Raw genomic sequence first — 25848 nt, 5'->3', positions numbered from 1 at the left:
CTGCAAGAAAAAACTGGTGAGTGCCTTCCATCCTCACATTTTTCATTTAAAACCAAGTAGAGCACAAACTGACTCCAATCATTAGTAATCCATAGTGTATGCACAATGTTCTTGATAAAATAAGGTATTTATTATAATCTTCACGAACACAATAAAAGTAAGCAAAATCAATATGCTGGCATTTGTGGATATACAATGGATTGTATGAACTAGATACAGTATGTACATAGGTAATCACACCACCTGAAAGGGCCTGGAATGTGCATTTCAAGGAATTCTCTGCTACATAGTAAAATAATGAAGATCGATGAGGGAAGCAGAACTCGCTTGGGTAAAATCATACCTTTATTGATGCATTTTGACAAAATAAAAGCGACAGACAAACCTACGTGGAAGGGGGAGAGAGGGGAGTCAGGTGCTACAGGCCAGACGACGGCAACTGCAGTCTTCCCTCTTCCACGTTGGTTTGTCTGTTACTGTTATTTTGTGAAGATGCATTAATAAAGGTATGATTTTACCCATGTGAGTGTCGCTTCTTTCATCAATCTTCAGCTACTGGATTGTCCCAGACTAGGAATATTTTAGCAATGGACTGCTTATCGCATTGGAGCATACACAAGGATCCACATGAAGCGGCGAGTCTTGCACTTTATTAATCAATTTCATATGCTTATACCTGTTAGAACTATATAGTAAAATATGCATAGCATTCCAGACTGATAGATCTCAATTACTTTGTTTCTTGTTTGTTCCTGAATTTCTTTGGATCGTGTGGTCTAGCTTTTGAGGATCTTTTGATCTACTTCACTTTGTGAGGCAGGTCTTATTTAAGTGATTTCTTGATTGAAAACAGGTGTGGCAGTAATGAGGCCTGGGTGTGGCTACAGCAATTGAATTTAGCTTCCCAAAGATGTGATAAACCACAGTTAATTTATGTTTTAAGAGGTGCGGGGGTCAATCACTTTTTCACACAGGGCCCTGTAGGTTTGGATTTCTTTTTCCATTAATAATAAAGACCTTAATTTATAATCTGCATTTTGTGTTTACTTGTGTAATCTTTGTGTAATATTTATATTTGTTTGTTGATCTCTAACCTTTAGGCTATGTGCGCACTAGAGAAAAATACCCGCGGATTTACCCGCGGATTTGCCGCGGAAATTTCTTGAGAAATGTCTGCAATCTTTGTGCAGACATTTCCCATGAAATTCTATGAGAAAAAAAAAAAGCTGTGCGGATTTTTCTCAAGAAAGTTTCTTGAGAAAAGTTTCTCGAGAAAGTTTCTTGAGAAAATGAACATGTCCATTAAATCCGCAGGTATCCCGCGGATTTCTGCAGTACAGACTGCAAAAATCCGCAGGGAACCACCCGCGGGAAAATCGCGGCAAATCCGCGGCAAATCCGCATGCGGTTTTGCCGCGGATTTTTTCCGGAGGTCAGCAAATCTTTCACTCCCAGAAGTTTCTCGAGAAGATTTTCTCGAGAAACTTCACATCTCTAGTGCGCACATAGCCTTAAGATTCAAACATGCAAAAGAAAAAGAAATCAGGAAGGGGACAAATACATTTTCACACCATTGCATGTGGATAGAAGTGTCTGTTTTGTGTTATACTTGTTTTTATATTAGGTGGAGGTTGTTATTGTTTTACTTTGACTTATATCAATAAGATAAATGGCTTTATTGTAACTGTGTCCACACATTTTAGCATTCCATTGTTCTCCTGTTTATATTGTTGTTTAACTCGCAAGTGTAGTACCTAAAGGCCCAGTCACACTAAACAACTTACCAGCGATCCCAACAACGATCAAACCTGATAGGGATCGCTGGTAGGTTGCTAGGAGGTTGCTGGTGAGATGTCACACTGCGACGCTCCAGCGATCCCACCAGCAACCTGACCTGGCAGGGATCGCTGGAGCGTGGCTACACAAGTTGCTGGTGAGCTCACCAGCAACCAGTGTCCCAGCCCCCAGCCAGCAGCGCCGCGTGGAAGATGCTGCGCTTGGTAACTAAGGTAAATATCGGGTAACCAACCCGATATTTACCTTGGTTACCAGCGCACGCAGCTACACGTGCAGAGAGCAGGGAGCAGCGCACACCGCTTAGCGCTGGCTCCCTGCTCTCCTAGTTACAGCACACATCGGGTTAATTACCCGCTGTGTGCTGCAGCTACATGTGCACAGAGCAGGGAGCAGCGCACAATGCTTAGCGCTGGCTCCCTGCTCTCCTAGTTACAGCACACATTGGGTTAATTACCCGATGTGTGCTGTAGCTACATGTGCACAGAGCAGGAGCCGGCACTGACAGTGAGAGCGGCGGAGGCTGGTAACAAAGGTAAATATCGGGTAAACAAGGACAGGGCTTCTTGGTTACCAGTGTCCGCAGAAGCCGGCTCCTGCTGCCTCCACATTTAGTTGTTGCTGTCTCGCTGTCACACACAGCGATCTGTGCTTCACAGCGGGAGAGCAACAACTAAAAAATGGCCCAGGACATTCAGCAACAACAAACGACCTCACAGCAGGGGCCAGGTTGTTGCTGGATGTCACACACAGCGACATCACTAGCAACATCGCTGCTACGTCACAAAAGTTGTTCGTTAGCAGCGATGTTGCTAGCGATGTTGCTTAGTGTGACGGGCCTTTAGTGAAATTCTTCTTTGCTGTGCCAATGCCTTTTTTAATTTTTCTGGATTAGATTAACACACTAAAGACTTCTACTCCAGCAGAATGGGATACACTGAACACTGCCCTCAACTAACTATATTATCGCCATAGATATCGCAATACAACATCACAATATAAAACAAATTGCTAGGCCGTATGGCCACTATCATTATGTAATTCATATAGCATCTTTTATCTATACAAATCGACATGGTGATGATGGCTCCCACATGCCTTGGCACCAGTAAATCTTACCTCACAGCGGATGCCTTATTACAAACATATTACACCGTTCACACCCTGGACTATCCTAGATAGAGTAAAGTCTTCTGTGATCTCTAGACTCCCGTCAAGCAAATCACATTTATAAACTAAATGTGTCACAGGAATGATGGGTAACTGTGCAGAGGCACCTAGACTGACCCTCTAACTGGGGACGCTGTGCTGTCCCTTATCCCTGAGGTACACTCAATGGTAGCGAGGTCTGAACCATCGGCGTGACCTTAACTTCAGTCCGTACCCTGGTCTAACACTCTCTCTCCCATACCCCTGGGGGGGGGGGGGACTGGGACCAAAGTAATAAACCCCACAAATAAGCAGACAGGGGAGAACAAAAACACATACATGGGGGGAGACAACACATTCACAGGAGGAAATACAGGGAGAAAGTAACCTGACAAGAGGGATATTTCAACACCATACGAGATATACAACTGATCACCAGTAACTGGATCACACACTAAGACCTGAATCGCTGGAGCTATTTTCGGTGATCAGGAACCGGATCCAGCATCTTATAAAGAGTGGAGGCGGCTGTAAGTGGTCATTAGCAACCTGAGCTCCTAGCAGAAGTTCACAAGCCAGCAGGAATTAACATCTGCTGGACTGATGACCAATGAATATAAAACAGCCGATGCTCAACTCTGGCTGAACAACTAAGAAATATCAGGTTGCCTGTCAGACTCTACAGTGTGTACAGAGTCTGACGCCGCCATAACACCTGGCGAGTGCAGAGCAGAACATTGCGTGACAAAATATCATACTCTTGTAGTTGCCCAGCTACCTTGATATTTGCATAAGAAATATATTTATATATTTTAAGTTTATGAATGAAAAAATGTTTTGTGATCAGAAGGGACATGGATAACACACACACAGAGGTATGAGACAATAAGAGATTAGGAGGAAAACAACAGGATGACAGGTAACTTTATAATACCACCAAGCATAAATCAATTCTTTCTCCAGCAAGTCTGGGACACCACAACTCTCAGACCAGGACAGCATAAACTATAGTTGGTGTAGGTAGAAGATGTCCTGCAGCCTAAAAAATGAGTAGAGCAGAAGTGATTAGGTTTCTTTGATCACATGGTGTAAGGAAGCCAATGAGCAGGCAAGCAGAGGTTAACTCTTGTTACCCTGTCTATGAATGAGCAGACAGCAGGTCGACGCCCGGGTCTGCTTGAGGTGATCAGAAGTGGTCACCAAAGATGTTACAAATGTCAAGGAGAGAGGAGAGGCATGTATCGGCCACTGTTTTACCAGACGAGCTTTTGGTGATGGTGGTGTTACAGTGTGGGCAGATATCTTCTCAATGCAGAACTGCCCTAAACTTTGTGAATGGTACAGTGACAAGCCTCTACTACTTGAATAACATGATTAATCTAGTTATTGTGCATTAACAACACAGATATCATTTCATCTTCATGGACGACAATGCTCCAGGTCATTGAGGTCGCATCATTAGGGAACATCTGCTGGGGACTCGGCTATCTCAAATGAAGTGGCCTGTAATTTCTCCAGACCTGAGTCCTATAGAAAACCTATGGGATCAGCCGAGTCGCTGTGTAAAGCCTTGTAACCTTGTGCCCCAGAACCTCATTGACCTGAGGGCCACCCTTCAAGAAGAGTGGGATGCCATGCCTCAGCAGGCCACTAGAGCGATCTATGACAATTGTGAAAAGGCAAAGCTTGAAAGGCTGCAGTAGCATAATATGGGGAGATGAGCGGTTATCAGTCAAGTTAAGTTACATGCATTCAAGGTGTTTGACCATGTACCAATTATCAAAATCTGATATAGCATTATCGTAATAAAAATAATAAAACATGCCCTGTAGTAAATTATTGGCAACTCAACAAGACTATGTCCTCTATTATTCTTCCAACATTTGTATTTGAATAAAAAAAAAAAAAAAAAAAAAAATAGAACGGCAGATTATTTCCAAAAATAGAACACACTTGATACTCAGGATCAAAATGGAAAATACCTGTCACTACTGGTCCCATATCAAGTCCTATGTACTGCACCTAGAAATCATCCGGGTGCCAGCCAGTCTCCTGTACTTCACACAAGGCACCACGCCAGCAGCTCTCCGTCCGGTCTGCGCGTCAAAGTCAAATTCACCTTGTGGTTGCACAACTAGTCTAACCACCAGGAATAGTGACATAGTTACATTATAGTATCAAGGACAATAATCGTTTTCTAACATATAAAGACAATTTACAATAAAATGAATATGCATCAGTAAAAAATAAAAGTAAGTGACACTACAGTACATGGAATGGTAAGAAGAAAGCTAGTGAGTAAGGAGCTCCATCACTGGCACCGCCAGAGGTACAATCACCAGTGGATAAAAATTACTGCTAAAATGAATAACTGATTAAAAAATAAATTAATAATAATTAATAATAAATAGAAGAAATAACAGACCGCCTCATTGATCCCCTGGTCCCTGCTGTTCCGCGCTTCCTGGTCCAGCGGGTGCTAAATGCCCCTAACTTTCTAGCGATCAAGTACCCCAGAATTCGTGATAAACTTGAAGAGTTCCTCATCACTCTGTGCCCAAAAAAATAACGTCCTTTTTAGTTACGATGTTTGGTTCCTGATTTATTTTGTTTTCAAAACAGCTGGTTTTCTAGATCCTTTCTACTTGTTTGCTATCAGTCTTCACCACAACTTGCAAGCAAACTCTTCCGGCCTTTACCCGTGGTCAATCGGATCACGGTTCCTGTTATCTACGTTGGTATTGTAATGTAGTGACCTTGGCTCATATTCATGGCAGCTGTTACCAGCAGAAATATATTTGAGGGTAATATTCTGGTTATTTCCTTTAGGAAAGGTCTACATTTCCCTTGGAAGGGTGAAGGCAATGTGGACTTTCCTACTGGGATGCTACAGTACAGTACTTGTGAAAGGTTATCTGGCTTCTAGTGATCTCTCCTAAGCAGCCTAGAGGACTTCCATAGTGGTTCAACCTCTCTATAAAAAAATAAAATAAAAAAAATGCACACTTAGATCCTGTACAGGTTTCTAGACTTGTTCTACATGTAGACGTCCATGAATCCCTGGAACATGTGGGATATTTCAGTAGGTATCTCTGACTCCTGTATACATGTAATATTTGCAACATCATTATCCATGCCACAGTTATAAGGCCTGGCATCAAATTGAAACTCTTACACCACAGATTAACAAATCTGATATGTGTCCTGTACCCTTATAAATACGGTAGAAGCAGAAAGCATCAATCACAATACAGAACATGTACAATGACTTCCGCATGGTTGATGAAAGCAAAAAAATAAATAAAAATCATGATGGTAAGCTAAGTAAGTCCAGTAGTTCTGAGGACATGAGTAACGTATGAGACAAACTAGATCACTTATAGGCATTACACAAGAATATTAGTAAAGAGTGACAATTTCCTAATCACCATCTGAACCGTGACAATCTCAAGGTTATAGGAACATGATACGCAATGCAGGCTGTCTAGAAGGAGTGAGCTAGATATGAGCCGCCGGAGCTGGTTATATTTATCTGGTGACTTAACACTTCTTCACACTAACGATGTCTACGTAATCAGCACAGCTAATGACAGCCAAGAATAATCAGGATTTCACAAAGAAGCAGCTTCAGAATGAGACTTGTTATAACAAGAGGAGCATTACTTTTTGACATTCCCGTGTACTCATAATATTTAAAGACAAGGACAGGAACAATATTGGTGGCCTTATGAGTAATCCAGATCATGGATTAAGGTACATATGAAGCTACGGCAGTCGGCAGCACTACACGACACCGTGAATAAGACAAATAAAGCACGTCCATGTACAATTACTTACTAGAGGCAGGGCAAAGTCTACAGTCCTCTCCCATCGTGTACAACCGGCGACCTGCAGATAACTGCAGTGATAAAAAGTAAAGTGAGCCTGACTCCTGTAGAAATAACCCCCGATCCTCTGCAGACGCTGTCATCATCGGAGGATTTGTGTACAGTAATCACGATCAGTTTTGGAAACAATAAAAGGACTTTGGCAGAGTTTTGTATCTTTATCTAGAAATTATCATGGGAGACCATGCACTTGTGTTGTGACAACAGATGGACACCACTTGGGTCAGACGGCGCTTAGTCACCTATAATAACATTTATGAGCGCCAACAGGAAAATTACTATTTTCCTTTATTCCCCAGAGGGACGTGGCAGCTTTAAGTCCCCTTACTTTACTGGCAGCCAGACTGGCTTGCAAAGTCTCCTTAAGGAGAATAGTGTTCCCCCGTGGTCCCCACAAAGCTTCTCATGAGCCAGATCAGACACCCCATACTTTGCACAGACGAGGGGCAAGCACTCCGAAACACCGTGTTTGCAAATTGGGATTCTGATCTGGCTTATATATTCTAGGTCATATGCAAAGGATTGTTAAAAATCCACATTTGACTTTTAGGATCTGTACTTCCAAAAGGTGGTGCTGCGCTAGAGTTTGTCTCCTTTCCTGGAGAGACAATTTGTATTTTTCCTTGGAGACAGATGTGCACACATTAAAAAATGTACTAAAAAGAACACTAGACGTTCTGCAGATTCATTATTTGCGATTTCTTGAAGTCACCTTATTTTTTCTGCGTTGTTGTATTTGCTCAATTTTTTACATGAAAATCAAACATATGGTTCATGAATTTTTCGCAAAATAAAACATTTGCCTAAATTTTGTCTTTTAATAATTTTTGCAACTTTGTAGCCCTCAAAAGTAAAAAATGAGCCAGGCATACAAATGCGAAATATGGTAAAAGTCGCATTTTACGAATTAGTGTAAAACATCTATATAAGCAGTGTTGTCAAGTAAAAATTTAAATAAAACTTAAAAGGGTTATCCACTACTCAGATAACCCCTTCTCAATCAATTCTCTACACTGAAACAGCTGCCCATCCACAGTAAGCTTCTATAAACTCCTCAGAGATGTGGTGATGAGAATGGCTTCACACCAATTAATTACAGAGGGGGCTGCAATATCTGTAAAAAGTAGATGTTGGGTATTTGCTGTAAAATCTGTTTTTAGGCCTCTTTCACACATAAGTATTTTCCATCAGTGTTTCATCAGTATTTGGATGCTAAAACCAGGAGTGGAACCTACAGAGATGATCTATAATATGTTCACACTAGAAAAATGATTTTTCTTAAGAAATTTCTTAAGAAATTTCTTAAGAGTGCACCTGTGTTAAAAAACGCACCAAAAGCGCACCTGCGTTTTTGCCGCGTTTTCGGTGCGTTTTTACCGCTGGTTGCTCCCTGCGTTATTGTGCCAATTATATATGGCAAATAACGCAGTTAGCTGCAGAAAAGAAGTGACATGCTCATTCTTTTTCTTAAGAAAATCTACTGAAAGAATTTTCTTAAGAAAAAAACGCAGTGTGTGCACAGCTAATTTTTTTGCCATAGGTTTTGCTGGGGAATGTCTGCAGAAAGGTTACAAGAATTTCTCAAGAAATTTCTGCAGCAAAAACGGACCAAAAACGCAGGTAAAAAACGCAGTGTGTGAACATAGCCAAGACTGACACCTGTTCTGTGTTTTAGAGACACTTCTAGTTTTGGCATCCAAATACTGATAAAAGCCATCCTTATCTTCATTGGGGGACACATAACCATGGGATAGTCTGCTGCCACCTGGCAAATATTGGTATGTGCAGGTAAGTGTCCTGAATATCTATTGCTGAAGGAACTCGCTAGTTTCCATGGATGTGATAACAGAGCGGAGTGACTCAATCTTGAAACAACGTAGCCGAACCCACTTGTTGAGACTTCAGGTCCAGGATGGGCTGTACCGAGTTGTCCTTCTTGGGGACAGCAAAAAGATTTGAAACATTTTGAAGGGAGGGGGGACCCTTGGAATCACCACTGCTTGGAACAGAGAAGCTATAGCTTGAAAAACACTGTATCTTATGGAGAGGGTTGTGGGGGTGGGTGGACCTGAGCAATCAATCTCGTGGAATGGAAGAGAACTCTAGTTGTGTCGCCCGGGGATAAGGGGTACTCAGATCCGGGTCACGTCTGTGGGTATCACAGTGGCGTGACCCGGTCTGTGATCCCAGGCTCCACAGTAAGAAGGGGATTAGGTAAGGGAGATTGTCAGTGACGCCACCCGTGGTGTGCGGTGAAGTAACGGAGCACCGCCGCTGCCGGTTAATGGATCCCGGGAATTGTGGTGATTTCCCTCTACGGGTAGGGTGTTGGTGTCCCAGGACCCCGGTGAGGTGGTGCAGGGAGGAGATGGAGACCGTCAGAGCTGTGCGCCCGGTTGGACCGGGGGATGTTGTTACTCACAGTTCGCTTTGCAAGGAAATTCACAAAGAGTCAGGAGTTAACCAGAAATTGCCGGTGTCCATAGCCTTCGGTACGGAGGGTGTTGAAGTCCCACACACGGTGCGGCAGACCCCTGTTCTTTCCCTGCAGCCAGGTGCCTCTTTCTCCACTCTTTCTCTTTCTTTCCTCCTCAGCCGGGGACGGGGAGTCCACTCCCCTGCAGTGATCCGGGATCTCTTTCGATACCGGCGGGCCACTACCCTGCCCCGGTCACCTCAAGTCCCTTCCTCACTAATAGCCTGTCCCGGCCCTTTTGGAGCACGCTTCTGTAGCAGCCCGGGAGCTACAACTCCAGGCTCCTCTCTTCTCCCTCTCCCCACACACTCTGCCCCAGACCCTCCCCTGCTGCTCTGTTTTGCTCTTACACTGGGGGGGTGGCGTGTCTGTCCTGCTGCACTGGTGTGGGATCAGGTTACCAAGGCGGAGAATGGCCTGCACTTTGCTGGATGTCTGCAGGCTCTGTGACACCCTGGTTTTGCCAGGGCGTCACATTCTGTAGCCTGAAGAGACAAATTCTCTGAATCAAAGATCGCTGACTGACCCCCAACCATGCTTCCTGAAAGAGGATACACAACTCCCCACCTGGCCCGTCAAGTCTTGACCCTGCTGTTGCCTCTTGAAACAGGGGGCTTACCACCAGGCACAGGAGGACACTCAGAGGGCAGTCATTTTATCTAGTCTGGCTCCAAAAAGCGGGGCGCCTTAAAAGGTAACCCTGTTAGGGATTTTTTTTTACGGTAAGTGTGCACTCCATATCTTAAGCCACAACATGAGGCAGTTAGCAACACAATTGCAACACAATTGCTTCCAGCCTGAGCGAAGCATTCCGCCGCAACAAAGGGATGCAGAACATAGATATTTAGCTGCTTGTGCCATCTGATTTACCACTTCAACTAATTCCACATCTTGAGAACCGGCTAAAAAGTTGTATCCCCAGTGTTTAGCCTAAGCTGGGACTAGCCTTAGCAAATGGAGTGGCAGCAAAGGCCGGACAAAGCCACAGACTCTAAGCATCTGTCTGTGGGGTCCTTCAGTGTCGTAACCTCACCAAGAGGTGGAGTACTAGTTCTAGATAGGCGGGAAACAGGAGTATCAACCACTGTTGGAGTTGACCAGAATGCCATCATCTCTGTTGGGAAAGGGTACAATGTCATAATGTATGTGCTTTTCTCCATCCCATATTTCTTGTATAAGATGCCATGTGATATATTTTACCTTCTCACTGTATTTGCTGTAATACTATGTCAGGATGGGATGTAACTTTCCTTTGGTTGTACTTACTGAACCCTTTGAAATGTCTTGGGATGTAAGTAACCATACCTTCCCCCCATCTCCTGTGTCTCTGGGCCCATAATGCAATTATCTCTTGTCCACACAGCCAGGTGAACTTCCCATTGTTTCGTAAGCAGTGGATAACGCCAACTACACAAACCTGTAGACATCTCGGAGCCAACCTTCTAGAATCCTCTAGTGGGCCCAACCATTGCATAGACCCCTACCCTTGAGGGGTGGGCCCACGAGCTCAGACAATACACTCCTGTTTCTAATTGCAGTTGGGAGCTGAGTTTTGAAGAGGAAGGGAGCGAGATCTGATTCTGTGGACAGATCTCGCCATCCAGTGGATTGTGTGGGATTTCTGGGACTCTGAAAAGGACTATTACGTCGTGATCTGGCACTTTGGATTATCGGGAGGTGCCCCGAATCTGTTTTATTTGGACTTGTCGTGTGCTGTTCCTGTATTCCTGTTAGTAAACCTGCTGGATCATCCTCGGCCTGTTGTCTCTCCTTGCTCTGCTGTACACCCCGTCACAAACTGGTTGGCAGCGGTGGGATCAGAGCAGAAGGAATGGAGGACAACGGCCCATCAACAGCTGGAACCAGAACCTCAGAGTACAAGAACTGGACTGCGGTGAACCTACAAACAAAGGCCCGTGAACTGGGAGTCAGCTACAAGGGACTCTCCAAGGAGCAGCTGATTGAGGCGTTGGAAGGAGTTTGCTCGCAAAATGACGCTGAGGAAGGATCCTCCCAGCAAACGGAAGAAAGACGGCAGCCGGAGGTAAATACCCAAAAAAGTCAGTGGGTTGTGTGGTACGAGGAGGAAATGGCCTTGTTGGGAGAGGAGACCACCACAGAATATAAGATGGAGGTCATGCGTGGAGCTAAAGAGAAGGAGCGCAGGATGGAGGAGATGGCATTGCTGGATAAGCAGCTCGCTGTGGAAGCCGCTAGAGGTTCCAGACAGACTAACCCCAGCACCCACCATGAGTGAACTTCCCAGAGTGTCCCGCAAAGACTTCAAGCAGTTTAATGAGGCTGCTGGTGACATTGAGGGCTTCTTCCAGGACTTTGAGCATCAGTGTCGATTAATGGAAGTCCCAGAAAGGGAGCGCGTCCGGCATCTGGTTGGGCTCTTAGAGGGTGGAGCTGCCGCAGCCTATAGAGCTATGGACCCTCGGTGGAACTGTGAGTATGCGGATATTAAACAGACTATTCTAGAACATTATGCTGTAACGCCAGACACTTACAGGACTCAGTTCCGTACTTTAGCATGTGATGAGGAAGTGTCTTTCAAGATGTATGCCCACAAACTCAAACATCTGTGGCATCATTGGCTGGAGGCAGAGGAGGCCTTAACCTTGGAGACCGTCCTCCAGGTCCTCCTAAAAGAGCAGTTTTACTTCAAGTGCCCTGCTGAGATCCGGGAATGGGTGCGTGAGAGAAGACCAGAGACAGTGGAACATGCTGCCGCTCTAGCTGATGAGGTGCTCACTATCAAGCCTCAGTGGAAGAAGCTGCTAGCAGAGGGAGCAAAAATGACCAGCTCCCCAACACCAGAGGTTCCTTGTCCTTCAGTGCTCAATGTTCCTCAACCTCCTAGATCACCACCTCATGTGGATACCCGTGTATATGTGCCTCCAGTTGTTTCTACCACATTTTCTGGAATGCGACGAGGAGAGAAAGTAGAAGAGCGAAGATGTTATAGCTGTGGGCATCCCGGGCATCTGCGGGCCACATGCCCATCTATCCAGTGGAGTGATCCTCCAAATCGACAACCACCTCCAGCACCTGCACCTCCCTATCAGTCACCAAGGTCTCCTACCTACTTCTCCAGAAGGCAAACTGGAAGGAGTGAGATGCAGCGCAGATGTTATCAATGTGGGCAGCCTGGTCATCTGCAAGCTCACTGTCCAGGTGTTCAGAGGCAGAACAGCTGTAGACCACCTTTGCCTGTCCATTATCTACAGACACCCTCAACAGGAGAAGAGCTAGATTCTGGCCCTGATGATTTGCCAAGTGACTCTGATATGTTGACTTCCCTACCAGGAGTCTATGGAGTGCGAGCTACAGCCACCCGTTCTTATGATCTTTGGCATAAACATCTACAGGAGGTTGTGCTGGATGGCCAAAAAGTTGTTGGCTTTCGTGACACTGGGGCTTTTCTCACCATAGCAGATCCCCGAGTAATTCAACCAGAAGCAATTCAAAAGGGACCAGGAATTGCCATTGAAATGGCTGGAGGTACTCAGAGATATATTCCAAGAGCAAGTGTAACCCTGGATTATGGGTTTGGGGCAAAACAATGCATAATCGGTGTGATGAGCGGCCTTCCTGCAGACATTCTCCTAGGCAATGATGTGGGAGATATACAATGCCGATTTGTGGGTGCAGAAAGCAGAGTTTGAGTGAGGGAGGACACAAAAGGAACCTTGTCCTTCCAACCCTATCGCTCTACAAGGGATTACCTACAGCTTTTCCATCCACTACAAGTGTGGAAGCCAACACCAGAATGCTGATGGACTGTCCAGGCAAGAGGAGCCTTGAGTCCTGTCAGCCGTGCTTGCGTGTACTTAACCAGCGACCTGTAGAGGTCCCTAGTACGTACACAAGTTGGGAGGGAAAGGGATTGTCATGATGTATGTGCTTTTCTCCATCCCATATTTCTTATATAAGATGCCATGTGATATATTTTACCTTCTCACTGTATTTGCTGTAATACTATGTCAGGATGGGATGTAACTTTCCTTTGGTTGTACTTACTGAACACTTTGAAATGTCTTGGGATGTAAGTAACCATACCTTCCCCCCATCTCCTGTGTCTCTGGGCCCATAATGCAATTATCTCTTGTCCACACAGCCAGGTGAACTTCCCATTGTTTCGTAAGCAGTGGATAACGCCAACTACACAAACCTGTAGACATCTCGGAGCCAACCTTCTAGAATCCTCTAGTAGGCCCAACCTTTGCATAGACCCCTACCCTTGAGGGGTGGGCCCACGAGCTCAGACAATACACTCCTGTTTCTAATTGCAGTTGGGAGCTGAGTTTTGAAGAGGAAGGGAGCGAGATCTGATTCTGTGGACAGATCTCGCCGTCCAGTGGATTGTGTGGGATTTCTGGGACTCTGAAAAGGACTATTACGTCGTGATCTGGCACTTTGGATTATCGGGAGGTGCCCCGAATCTGTTTTATTTGGACTTGTCGTGTGCTGTTCCTGTATTCCTGTTAGTAAACCTGCTGGATCATCCTTGGTCTGTTGTCTCTCCTTGCTCTGCTGTACACCCCGTCACATACAACACTTCCATACAACTACATTTCTGAAAACATTAACCGGTTGCTGCCTGGCTCTTTGTAGTACTTCTGTAAATTCCTCACGGTATGCAAAAGCTATAGCCCAATACTTGCCCCTCCTAAAGAAACCTGCTTTGTTGGATGGAAGGGGGTCTGCCGATCTGACTCCTAGGGAAGAATCGACTGCTGCAATCAAACTCTCTACCATGTCCCTCAACCTTTCAAATGTTCTGGAGAATATATCACTAGTGGAGATAGAAAGGCTGTTGGGCACCATTCCAGAGAGGGAGATCTGTAAAGGGACGAAATTTGAGGCTGCTTGGTGCTTAGATTGCAGCCAGGATCTGCCATACTGGTGAGAAGTCACTGGAAGGTCTGACTCACTAGCAGAGGTGGCCAGAGCTCCCGGGGCATCAGACGTTGCCGGAAAACGTTCCATCACAGTAACCAGAGTCCTGGACACCCTGGTTAGTTCTGCAAAATTTTGAGATGGAAACCAGGCCCAGGCAGGAGGGAGAAAACTCTCCACTGAGGTCATTGAGGTCCCTTGGGCAGACATCTGCAAGGGAGGAGTGCAGGCAGCACAAAAAGGTATAGACTGGGCGGTAGAAAACTTGTTACTAAACATAGTACATGCATAATACGTGACCAGTGCAGGCTGCACCAGAGGGCGTGCACGGTCCGCTCTTGAATCCGACATCTAGAAAGTCAATAGGTGCAAGACAGGGAGGAAATAAAGGAAGACTGCTAGTGAGCAGTGCAGAAACGTTGCTCGGGATTCCACAGTATCAGCTCTCAGATAGGAAGAGCCTACCCAGTCCTTGGTCCACTGAGGGATTCAACTTGTTATGTGGAGGAGATCTGTGAGATAAATTCTCAGTGAGGTGGTACTTGCAGTGGTGAGGAATCCAAAATTCCAGCGTCTGGCCACTGCTCGTGCTGCAAATATGGCGCCGCTTCTAGAACAGGAAGGAGTAACACCGGAAGGTGTGTGATAATAGGCAGAGCTCTGATAGAAGCCTGTCCAGAAAATGTATGCTCACTCCACGTGACCTGGCAGCAGTCCCGATTGGTCACGATTGACCAGGTGGCTGATGGCTGGAAACCTCGTGCAACCATGGCCACCAAACCTGGAGATGAGTGAGTGTTCAGCAGACACCCAGCGTAAGAAAACAGCCGCTCCTCCACCCCACCCCCTGGAGTACTACCCACAATGATGCCGTGACTCGGCTTCGTATATGTGCACGGTATGTGGGGCTTGGAGGCAGAAATCTGCTTGTGTATGAACCTCCGTCCCCCTTCCCGGATCACGTCAGGTACCTTGGTACAGCCAAACTGATGTGAGAGGATACAGCCTGAATTAGACAGACTGTATTCCCTGTCGCTACGTTGATACGGAATGCAAAATTACATTCTGCTACCTGGAAGAAGACACTAAAAATGAAGAGAGAAAGAGACGTTAACGCCTAACCTAGTATCTACAAGAGGTCTGAAACAGACAGTAGACACTAGACACTGACACTAGAAAACACTGAGGAGGCCAGATGTGAGCAGGTAAGATATAGTCTGCGGGGGAGGAGCCAATTTTAATTCTATGTAATACTAATGTCAGCCATCAGATGGTAGCAGACTATCTCATGCTTGTGTATCTCCCAATGAAGCAAAATAGAAATATTCTATGAACATTAGTGAAGGAAATTTGGGGAGGCTCAGTAATGTCAGGGCCAGGGAGCTACACTTCTCTCTACAAGTAACATCTATAGAGAATTACAGTGTTTTAGGTTGTGCTAAAATAGTTCTCATCTAATTTCCCAGGAAAAAATTCAGCTTAGGGCTTGTTCAGAAAACAGTATTATATGCATTTGAGCTGACAGTGTTAAAGGGAACCCATCTTGTCCTAAAACACTAGATTATTATGTTAATGTTCAGGTTATTAGCATTCCAATGCAGTCTGGCCGCCTTACTAAAAGTGCAGCAAGCAGGAAAAAAATGTTTATTCTTCTGGGAATAGCCAGCTTTCAGTCACAGAGGTGTTCCTGGAGTGACAACAGTCACCCAAGTACACAGTGACCGGCGACTATAGGCACACTGCAAAATGAGCTGTCAATCAAAGTTCCGGGGCGTACTTACAACTCACTGAGTACTGAACAATGACTGTTTTTGCTCTGGCTACACCTCTATAACTGGAAGCTTGCGGTTCCCAGAAGGAATAAAGGTTAATTTCCTCCCAATAGTTGCACTTTCAGTCGGCGGCAGGACACCATTGGCATCCTGCTGACTAATCATATATCTGAGGATTAAAAGAGTTTGGTCTCTGTCCTATCTGATTTTAAAGGGAACCCATCATGTCCCCAATGTAATTCAATACGGCTATTCAGTTGACAGTTTTTCATACGGATTAAATGTCCTTGTGAAACCAAAATCACAGCATGTACTATCCTCTTCCGTACTTTGGATGAGACAAACCCATTCAAGTCTGTAAGTGCGCCAAAAAGAAAAAAAATAATCGCATTCTATATGGATCCACTCATTATTGCATCTGATTTTTGTGGATACATCGCAATGGTTAACATAGGAAAATGTTTTTGTATTTGTTTCATCGCCACCTTCAACTGTAAATACAGATGACAATACAGATAAAAAAAATAAATAAATAAAAAAAAAAAAAAAAAAAGATAGATTTTTTTTTTTCAAATGCTCATCTGAGCCTGGTTTTACCCTCATTAGGATAAAGTACCCTGAAATGCCTCTCGGTGGAGGAGCCTGGCTTGGCTGTCACTTCTAATCATATTGCAAGTCTGGGTAAATATCAGATATTGAGTAGCTACATAACAAAAGGTGCACTATAGAGGCCATTTTCTTTCCTTCTTGAAAAGAGACAATTTGTATAAATTCATATAGAAAAACTGTAAAAGTTTGCAAAACAACTGTGAAAGTTACCGTGATAGGTACAATAACAAAAATGGAAAATTATCGCCCACAAAGTCTGGGTATGGTAATTAGTACAATAGGGCAAAGCTGACACTCTGCTTCCCAATTTGGATTTCTGCAGCATGTCCTGTGCCCTGAATGAACCCTTTGAGGGTACGGCTAAAAAAGTGAATTACTGTGTTATGCGCATAAAGTGTATGTTCAGCATATGTTTGGAAAATCTCTTCATATATACACCCAGTCTATATTTTAAATTGCGGGTAGGCTTCCGGCACCTCAATAATATTATTAATAATAATAATAGTAATAAAAAGTGCACAATAATGCCCGGAAGTATGGCAAAAAGATGGGTCTAAACAAAAAAATAAGATGGGAGGGCACCACCTGGGATCTCCTAGGGTCTATTGATACATTTGATATATTATTTGATAGCATTTCATGGCATATGCTGTCAGAATGACATACATCCCAGGCTTGATGTTATCAAAGCCTGTAAGCCCCGTTGGGACGGGAGTCCCGTTAACCTGTACAGTGTTGTAGAATATGCTGGGGCCCTAGAACAAATGGAAATGTATCTCTTCTCCATGTAGAACATGAATATGTGAAGATTACACATAAACAGGTACTCACGGAAGTATTTCAAGGTCTCTTCAATTTGTTCCGTAGTCAGGTCAATGTTGGCATCAGGAGAGATGAGCGGTGTTTGGAGCCAGTCGTCGTGGTCATACCCATAGATGGTGTCGGCTCTTAGCTTGTAGTGAGGCAGCTGCTCTTCCAGCAGGCTGATGATCTCAACTTCCGGAAGGTCAGTACTATTGCACACATCTAGAAGAAGAAATCACAAAAATGTAGAAGAAAGTCTAAAAGATGCAAAATGTCTTTCAGTAGGCTTATATAGACTAACATGACTGGCCACTTGACCTTGCACTTTACAATACTGTAAAAAGCAGCCGCCCACATCACCCCTATCCACCAACACAAAATGCCTTTTCTTAGGTTCTCTCACTGACGCTAAAAGGTCTCAGTTTAATTTCTTCAGTTATATAACTTTGCTCCTTTTGGATCCATTACACACACACACACACACACACACACACACACACACACACACACACACACACACACACACTCTCTCTCTCTCTCTCTCTCTAGAAGAGCCTTTACAATTAAATTATATAAAGTTATATAAGAATTAGAGGGATTTTCCAGTTTTCACCTACCCTGTGTCTAGCGAGGAGTCTCTGCTGCTGCTCTCAGTGTGTATTATTGTCAGCAGCGCTGACATCACGATGACAGTGCCAGAGTCAATCAGTACACTCAGTGGGTGCCATCTCCTCTGGCAGAGCCCATGGGATCAGTAATTGGCTGCAGCGCTCTCAATGTGATGTCAATGCTGGTGACAATTTCAGTTTAAATCACGGCTCTCCACAGGCGATGGTGCATTAGTAGAGACCCAGCACTACTGTATATATTGTAAATCTAGTGAAATAAGCATTCGTATAGATGAGATAGTAGGAGATTTAGTTGCACTTTGACATTCATCAGGTACATTAAATAAAATAAAGGATGCAAAAAGACATAAGGTATACAAAGTACATATAAAAGTATCTAATAGAGCATATTCCACAGCATTGAAAGAAAACATCTACATCCCCCGTATTGGATTAAAGATGTGGATAACTATGACCCCGATTTATGAAGACCAGCCTCGTTCATGCCAGTCTTGATGAGGGGACTGGAATGATGAAGCTCATCATGTATTAGACACGCTGTGGTGTCTCGCTGCCACAACCCATCCCAATCCCTCCACAATGGTGTAAAAATGCCAAAAATTACAAACTATGGGAGCAACTCTGAGTTGTGCCAAATATTTGCAAATTTCAAAGCTTTTACACCAGAATTCTACAGTGATAAATTGTGCTCTATATCAATAGTGGTACAAAATGGTAATATAGAAGAGAGCCTAGTGTACTGGCTGTGTCTGACCGTACAGGAACATGGTCTGATCATACCACATTTCCTGGGCCGCGGAGGACGCAATAGAGTAAACAGACATTACTGCATGGGATGGCAGCTGAATCTTTTTGTGAGGTAAAATATTTCCTGACTTTTCTTTTTTTTTAAAGCAGGTTTTATCTCACAGAGAGCAGCAATCCCATGCTGTGCTATCTGTATAGCCTTTTGCCTCCTCTTCTGCCCAGGAGATGTGATATGATCAGACCATGTACCTGTGCAGTCAGACACGGCCATTACACAGTACATAGCAGGGACACCTTTACAAGAGTATCTCTGCTCAGGGACATTTTTATTTCACACATCCAATTAAGGATTATTAAAATGCACTTTGTTTATGGGACAACCCTTTAACGTGTGCTGCTTCTTTTTCTGCAGTGGATATGTATAGTATAGGTATTTCTATGAAACAGTGTATGTATAGTGTATGTATGGAAAACTCATTTATTATAAAAAAAAAACCCTCAAAAATAAAATGATCTGACCCCTCAATATCAGATAATAAATATTCTGATATGCAAAAGAGAAGTCAAGCTGAAAGACGAACCTTTAGGTGTTTCAGATAGAATCGGACTTACATTCTTGGCAATGGTTTAGGGCAGACGCATCAGGGAATTGCAGGATTGTGTTACACATTTTATAAAGGTAGCAGAATAGCGTCTTTGTATATGGACTGATGAATTATCTCATGTGCAGTGTGCATACAGAACGCGGAGCGGTGAGGAGGAAAATGGATGATATATCACCATCATATGACACCAGAGCAAATCGTACATGAAATCTCTCTGGTCTCTGGCCACACCTTCCACCCAAATATTATTACAGAAGTACAATGGGATATTCAATAGTAAAGAAGTGCTACTAACATGATAATTATTGATAAAAGTTAACTTTGTCTTTAAAGAAGACCCTTCACTGGATTTTTTTTTTTTTAAACTGAGTATCCCCCTCTACTGCTCCACTAATTCTGTTACAGCTTTTCTTTGTTCTCTGTGCCTCTCCCTTCCAAAGTTATGCTCCCCTCCTCCCTCCCAAATTACTTTCCAACCAATTGGGCGTGTGCCATAGACCTTGTATGCGGGCGTTCACTAGTTTCTCCTCTAATACAGAAGTTCTGTGCTATATGCTTAGATGTTTGAAGGGCACGTTTGCACTACTATTACCAGAGCACATCATTCTGGAACGGGGGGCACAGAAAGAAGAAAAACTGTTCAAGAATCAATGAAACTAAGAGAATTGGAGTAGATCCTCAGTTTACATGAAACAATCCAATGAAGGTCCTCTATAATGCATATTCCCATGAGTGTTTAGCTTTCTCCATAACCTCTATATACTGCAACAGAGAGCGCTTTATGGGGACAGCGTGTACCACTTCTCCCAAAAAGTCATATTTCAGGAGGGGGTCCACATCTGTCAGAGATTATTACAGATAACCTAAATTCTTATGCTGGAGATCCCTCGGTCTGGTAACCCTTTCTGTGTCATAGAGACTGTAAGAACAGGGAGCTTTAATATTCTAAAAGAGACAACGATAAAGACGATCACACAGCTGACTTTTAGCTACAACTGTGCTATGATCTTGGGGGGAATTTGTCCTGCCTGATGTACAATGTCATTAGGAAGGTTTTACTTACTCATTTTGCGTGTGGCGTTAGTCTCCCCTCCGCCCCCTCCTGCCTCTCGCTCAGATTGTCTCATTTTCCCTCCAGCTGTCTATCCAAACACAACACATGAGCGCGGCTGTCAGTGCAGAGACCGCCTGTCACATGGGGCTCACAATTTACCGACCAAACATAGCAAAAACAAAGCCAGATCACTGACGAGGCGCTGCTGAGCCACCAGTTCACACTGGCTAAAAATGGCTGCCCTTTCACTTTCTGCCAATTCCTTTTTTTACCAGACTTGTCTCATGCAACTCCACCAGTCTACATTCCTCCAAACAAATTCACACCGATGGATATAGATCCTCTATTAAATATATGCAGCCAACACTACACTGGAAGAGTTGTCTTTTCTCATAGAGTGATTCGCATAGGTTAAACAACCAAGCTCTCAATAGTGTAGTATTTACAATCCCCTGTATATTATGTTTCGATCAATACCGTGGACCTTCTTCAGGTTTATAGTAGGAGAGGCGTGTAATAGAGAAGCGCTAATGGTGAGGCATCCTGACGGCAGTATTGAGGCGCTCACCTCTATCCCTTCTCTATCATACACTACCTCTTTTGTATGCAGACAGTTGTCTGAAGAAGGTCCTCGTTATTGACCGAAACGTAACATTACTAAATTGCAAATAAACATCATGTCTACTTCACTACCGAGTGTCTACTTGTTCGTCTCTGCAATAAGGGGTAGGACTCTGCTAGTGCACCAGGGACTCAAGTACTGTGATCTACTCGCAATAAGTCAACCATCAACCCCTGGCTATACGTCCTATTACACACCACCTGCATATTAATGGAGTGCCAACCAAAATATGTGTAAACATACGCAATTTAAAAATGAGGAAAGACATATAAAAGATCGGCTGCACTTCACAAATTTGAACAATATAAATCATTATGTAACGAACACAAAAACCTAAAAAAGACAAATAAAAACATTTACAAAGGCGAACATTGTGTCAGAACCTGTTTCACAGCCCAAAAACTGGCACTGGGCTAAAATCCACAGACATCATCACTACCAATAGGGCCATGTAAATATAATGGAAATCTGAAATAGGTATGAACAGACCTGACCTCCTGTCCTGCACTCTGTGCACTCAGCACAGCAGTCGCTCGGGAGTGATGTCATCGCACAGGGGGAGAATGGTGATGCATAGCGCGGCACCGGCCGTGCTATGCTTCATCATTACTGTGCGCAGTGACGGGGGAAACGCCGCAGCCGCTGACACCAGGTAGGGGGCCCCGGTGCCGCCGCTGACATCAGGCAGGGGGGCCCAGTGTCGGCGGCGGCAGCGGGTCAAATAGCGGCCGCGAAGTCTGTGACAGATCAGCGCAGCTCCTCTCACACTGACAGGAGCTGGCTGCTGATCTGCCTGGCGGCCGCCGGGCCCCTAACCTCCCGGGCCCAGTCGCGATCGCGACCGCTGCGACCGCGGTAGTTACGCCACTGGGTCCTCATTCCTACATGATGCTTATATATTCTTCTGGTACTGCATTATGTATTATCTGTACATGTTGATTGCACCTCTCTCCATCATTGAACACTATATGACATGACTTTAGGGGTAGGGTCTGTTCATACCTATTTCAGATTTCCATTATATTTACATGGCCCTATTGGTAGTGATGATGTCTGTGGATTTTAGGGGGGGCCCAGGTCTGAACTTTGCACCGGGGCCCATCAAACTCTAGTTACGCCCCTGTGAGGACCCCATCACCCACAGGAGACGGCTTCCTCAGGGGTCTACTCATAGCGATACTTGTGTGATCCGCATTCCTATATGATGATTTTCCTATGAGTAAATTCACCTGGGTGACTATACACATGGCACTGCATTGCCCGGTGTTACTGCTGACCTCTTTTATATTTTTCCGGTACTGTATTATATACTATCTGTACATATGCATTGCATCTCTCTCCTTCATTGAACACTATATGACATGACTTTAGGGGTAGTGTCTATTCATACCTATTTCAGATATACATTTTATTTACATGGCTTTACTGGTTATCACAGCATCATGTAGGTTGCATCTCAGTGCCAGCTTTTGGCCAGGGAACAGGTTCTGGCGCAACGTGCATTTTTTATGTTCATATTTGTCTTCTCTATGGTTTTGTACAGTATTTGCTAAATAATAAATATATATATATTGTTAAAATTTATGAAGTGCAACCAATGTTTTGTCTTTCCTCTTTTTTGAATGGCGAATTTCTTACTCATATTATAGTTAGCGCTCCATTAATATACAAGTGGTCTGAGCGCCATTGGGTTTTTGGCTATTAGATTATGACAGCGGCATTTGCCGAGGCCGGCGCACTGGACGTGCCGGACGTTGCTGGAGCTGGCTTGTGTGAAGGTATCCTGGACCTGTGGGGCATTGAAGGGGTATGAAACTGCATGACTCTTCGGGCAACGGTGAACACCCAAATGACTCCTCATAGGTACCAAGATCCTTTATAGAAATATTTTTCTTAACCCTAGAATGTGCAACCATAGAAATCAAGTAACCTAGCAGGCCTGCGAGGCCCCAGGTATGCATTCTAGGTTAATGATTCAATGCGCATTTTTGGCATGTATAATGGCAGTGGGTTTGGGGCTGCACATGTGAGGACAGGACTCGCCTATACTCTCACTATCTTGTCTTTTTCATCACACAGCAGTAACATTGCTCGCTCTCCGACAGTGCATTGCTAAGCAACATATCTGGCTCTCTCCTCCAGCGCTCATCTGTCCGAGCTTTACTTAGCCAAATGCTGCCCAAGCACAGCCTCGATAAACTCCTGAGAGGTTAAATGAGGTCTGCTGCATCCCTGGCTGCCATACATCTGAGCACGGCGTACATGAGACCAAGTACCCAAATGAAGGGAATTTGGGCTATTAAAAAAATAAATAAATAAAATAATAATAATAATAATAATCATTAGAGACCATCTCCACTTAGGGCATGAAAATTCACATTGGGGGGGAGCAGCAAAAAAACGCAATATTCTCATTAGAACGCTGGCTGTAGACGAGTGTATGACAACCCAGGCCAATCTCCTCCACAAATCACAGACATGACTGGTTCTAGAAAACCGGAGGAGTGCAAGAGTCAAATACATGCGCTATTCTGCTGCATAAATCGGACCAAAGTAGCGCCTGTTGCGATTTTTATGGACATCCAAGCCGAAAGAAAAATCGTTTATCTAAACAGCCCTATTGAATTGCATGGGCCGATTTATACTCTCATCTGCACGAGCCCTTAAAGTGTTTGGGTTTCCAGAACTATTGCTGTAATATTAGGTCTCCTTTCCTCTGGCACAGGGTTGGTGCATGAGATAGAGATACTATATCGAATGTGACAGATGAGAAATGGAAAAAAAAATGGACAACTTTCAAGGGATTGCCACTACTATTGTAATTATGAGCTATAATTAGGTTAAGTCAACAACAGGCTCGGACTGGCCCACCGGAGAACTGGGGAATCCCCCCGGTGAGCCCATATGCTGGAGCAAGACCATTACCCCACAATATGAGCAGTAGCAGTATTTGGCTATATTAAATTATTCAATATGTACAGAAAAAAAACCAGCATCTCATCATTCACTCAACAAACTACCCAGGGCATGGTTACATAGAAGTACAGATAAATGTGTAAATGGGGCTAATGTAATATCTGCACATAGGTGAACTGTGGGCCCTCAGAGTAAGGGGCACTTTGCACACTACGACATCGCCGGTGCGAGGTCGGTGGGGTCAAATCGAAAGTGACGCACATCTGGCGTCGCTCTCGACATCGTAGTGTGTAAAGTATTTTTGATACGATTAACGAGCACAAAAGCGTCGTAATTGTATCATCGGTGTAGCGTCGGTCATTTCCATGAATTGGGAAGGACCGATGTTACAATGTTGTTCCTTGTTCCTGCGGCAGCACACATCGCTGTGTGTGGCACCGCAGGAGCGAGGAACATCGCCTTACCTGCGTCCTGGCCAGCTATGCGGAAGGAAGGAGGTGGGCGGGATGTTTACGTCCCGCTCATCTCCGCCCCTCCGCTTCTATTGGCCGCCTGCCGTGTAACGTCGCTGTGACGCCGCACGACCCGCCCCCTTAGGAAGGAGGCGGTTCACTGGCCAGAGCGACGTCGCAGGGCAGGTGAGTGCGTGTGAAGCTGCCGCAGCGATAATGTTTGCTACGGCAGCTATCACAAGATATCGCAGCTGCGACGGGGACGGGACTATCGCGCTCGGCATCGCAGCATCGGCTTGCAATGTCGTAGTGTGCAAAGGGCCCCTTAGTGTTACTGGTGGGCCCTTGTCAACAATATAAGATTGGTGAGGGTCTCATACCTGAAAACCCCACAGAACAGAGGTTACTAGCTCTGGCACAAAGAGGATGTAAACAGTGTATATGGACTGATCTGCAGTAGTACCCAGGGGGCGACCATTAAACACTGTAACAGAGCTGTGGTGTCCGCACAATGTTTGAACACCGCTGCTGCCGGTAAAAGCTAATCAGTGAAGGTTGATAAATGCTCAACCCCGCCAATCTGATATGTGATGACCTATCCTAAAGAATTCATTACACGGTATACTAAGATAACAAGTGTGACCTCTGTAGCCTTCTTATTACAGGACTTCAGCAGAGAAACATGGACTCAGCCTGAGCGCTGCATATTCAGGAAACCACAAGGATGGCAGTAATCCGGTATCATAAGCAAGGTTTTCCAGAATGGAACAGCAGAAAGATTATTTAATGACACCGGCCTCTTAGGATTGTAGTCTGACAGATGGATGTTTGTAAAGACAGGCTATATGGTCACTAATACACAACATCAGTGAGTAATGGAGCCGTTGATGACCTTCTTGCCAACAGACATTTTATGTTCTTTTTTGCAGTTTCAGTGGATATTTCTGAACAACATACAGGCGTCATATAACCCATCTAATCTTGGCTAACAAATTTACCTCTTGCCTCTCGGACCTGTACAAAACTTTTGGACGCTTGTTCTAGGACTCGGCCCAAATTTGGGCATTTTATATACACACATACATTTTATATATAGATTATATATAAATAGATTATATATAATATAAAATGGCCTCCACAGTCACCAGACCTGACCCAATCAAGATGGTTTGGAGTGAGCTGGACCGCAGAGTGAAGGTAAAAGGGCCAACAAGTGCTGAGCATCTCTGGGAACTCCTTCAAGACTGTTGGAAGACCATTTCCGGTGACTACCTCTTGAAGCTCATCAAGAGAATGCCAAGAGTGTGCAAAGCAGTAATCAAAGCAAAAGGTGGCTACTTTGAAGAACCTAGAATATAAGACATATTTTCAGTTTTCACACTTTTTTAAGTATTTCATTCCACATGTGTTAATTCATAGTTTTGATG

The 25848-nt window shown here is 44.4% G+C and overlaps 1 protein-coding gene across 5 annotated transcripts in view; it reads right to left on the bottom strand.

The window, feature by feature from the left end:
- TRAK1 (trafficking kinesin protein 1) overlaps nucleotides 1-20487 on the bottom strand; it is a 126712-nt gene extending 106225 nt beyond the window's left edge. For 3 of the 5 annotated variants that reach the window (XM_075315182.1, XM_075315184.1, XM_075315187.1), the window contains exons 1-2: nucleotides 20441-20485; nucleotides 17424-17618 (exon numbers count right to left, since the gene is read on the bottom strand). In XM_075315182.1, the coding sequence (XP_075171297.1) occupies nucleotides 17424-17618; nucleotides 20441-20444 (199 nt within the window). In that variant the 5' untranslated portion in view covers nucleotides 20445-20485. Of the gene's footprint in view, nucleotides 1-17423; nucleotides 17619-20440 lie in introns of all 5 variants that reach the window. The other 2 variants (XM_075315181.1, XM_075315186.1) reach the window with 1 other exon arrangement.
- Nucleotides 20488-25848: the final 5361 nt, after the last annotated feature.

Source organism: Anomaloglossus baeobatrachus, chromosome 6 (genome assembly GCF_048569485.1).
Source record: "Anomaloglossus baeobatrachus isolate aAnoBae1 chromosome 6, aAnoBae1.hap1, whole genome shotgun sequence".
In the NCBI taxonomy this organism is placed as follows: Eukaryota; Metazoa; Chordata; class Amphibia; order Anura; family Aromobatidae; genus Anomaloglossus; species Anomaloglossus baeobatrachus.
Note: the sequence above shows the minus strand (reverse complement) of the source record. Positions and strands in the feature narration are given on the sequence as shown.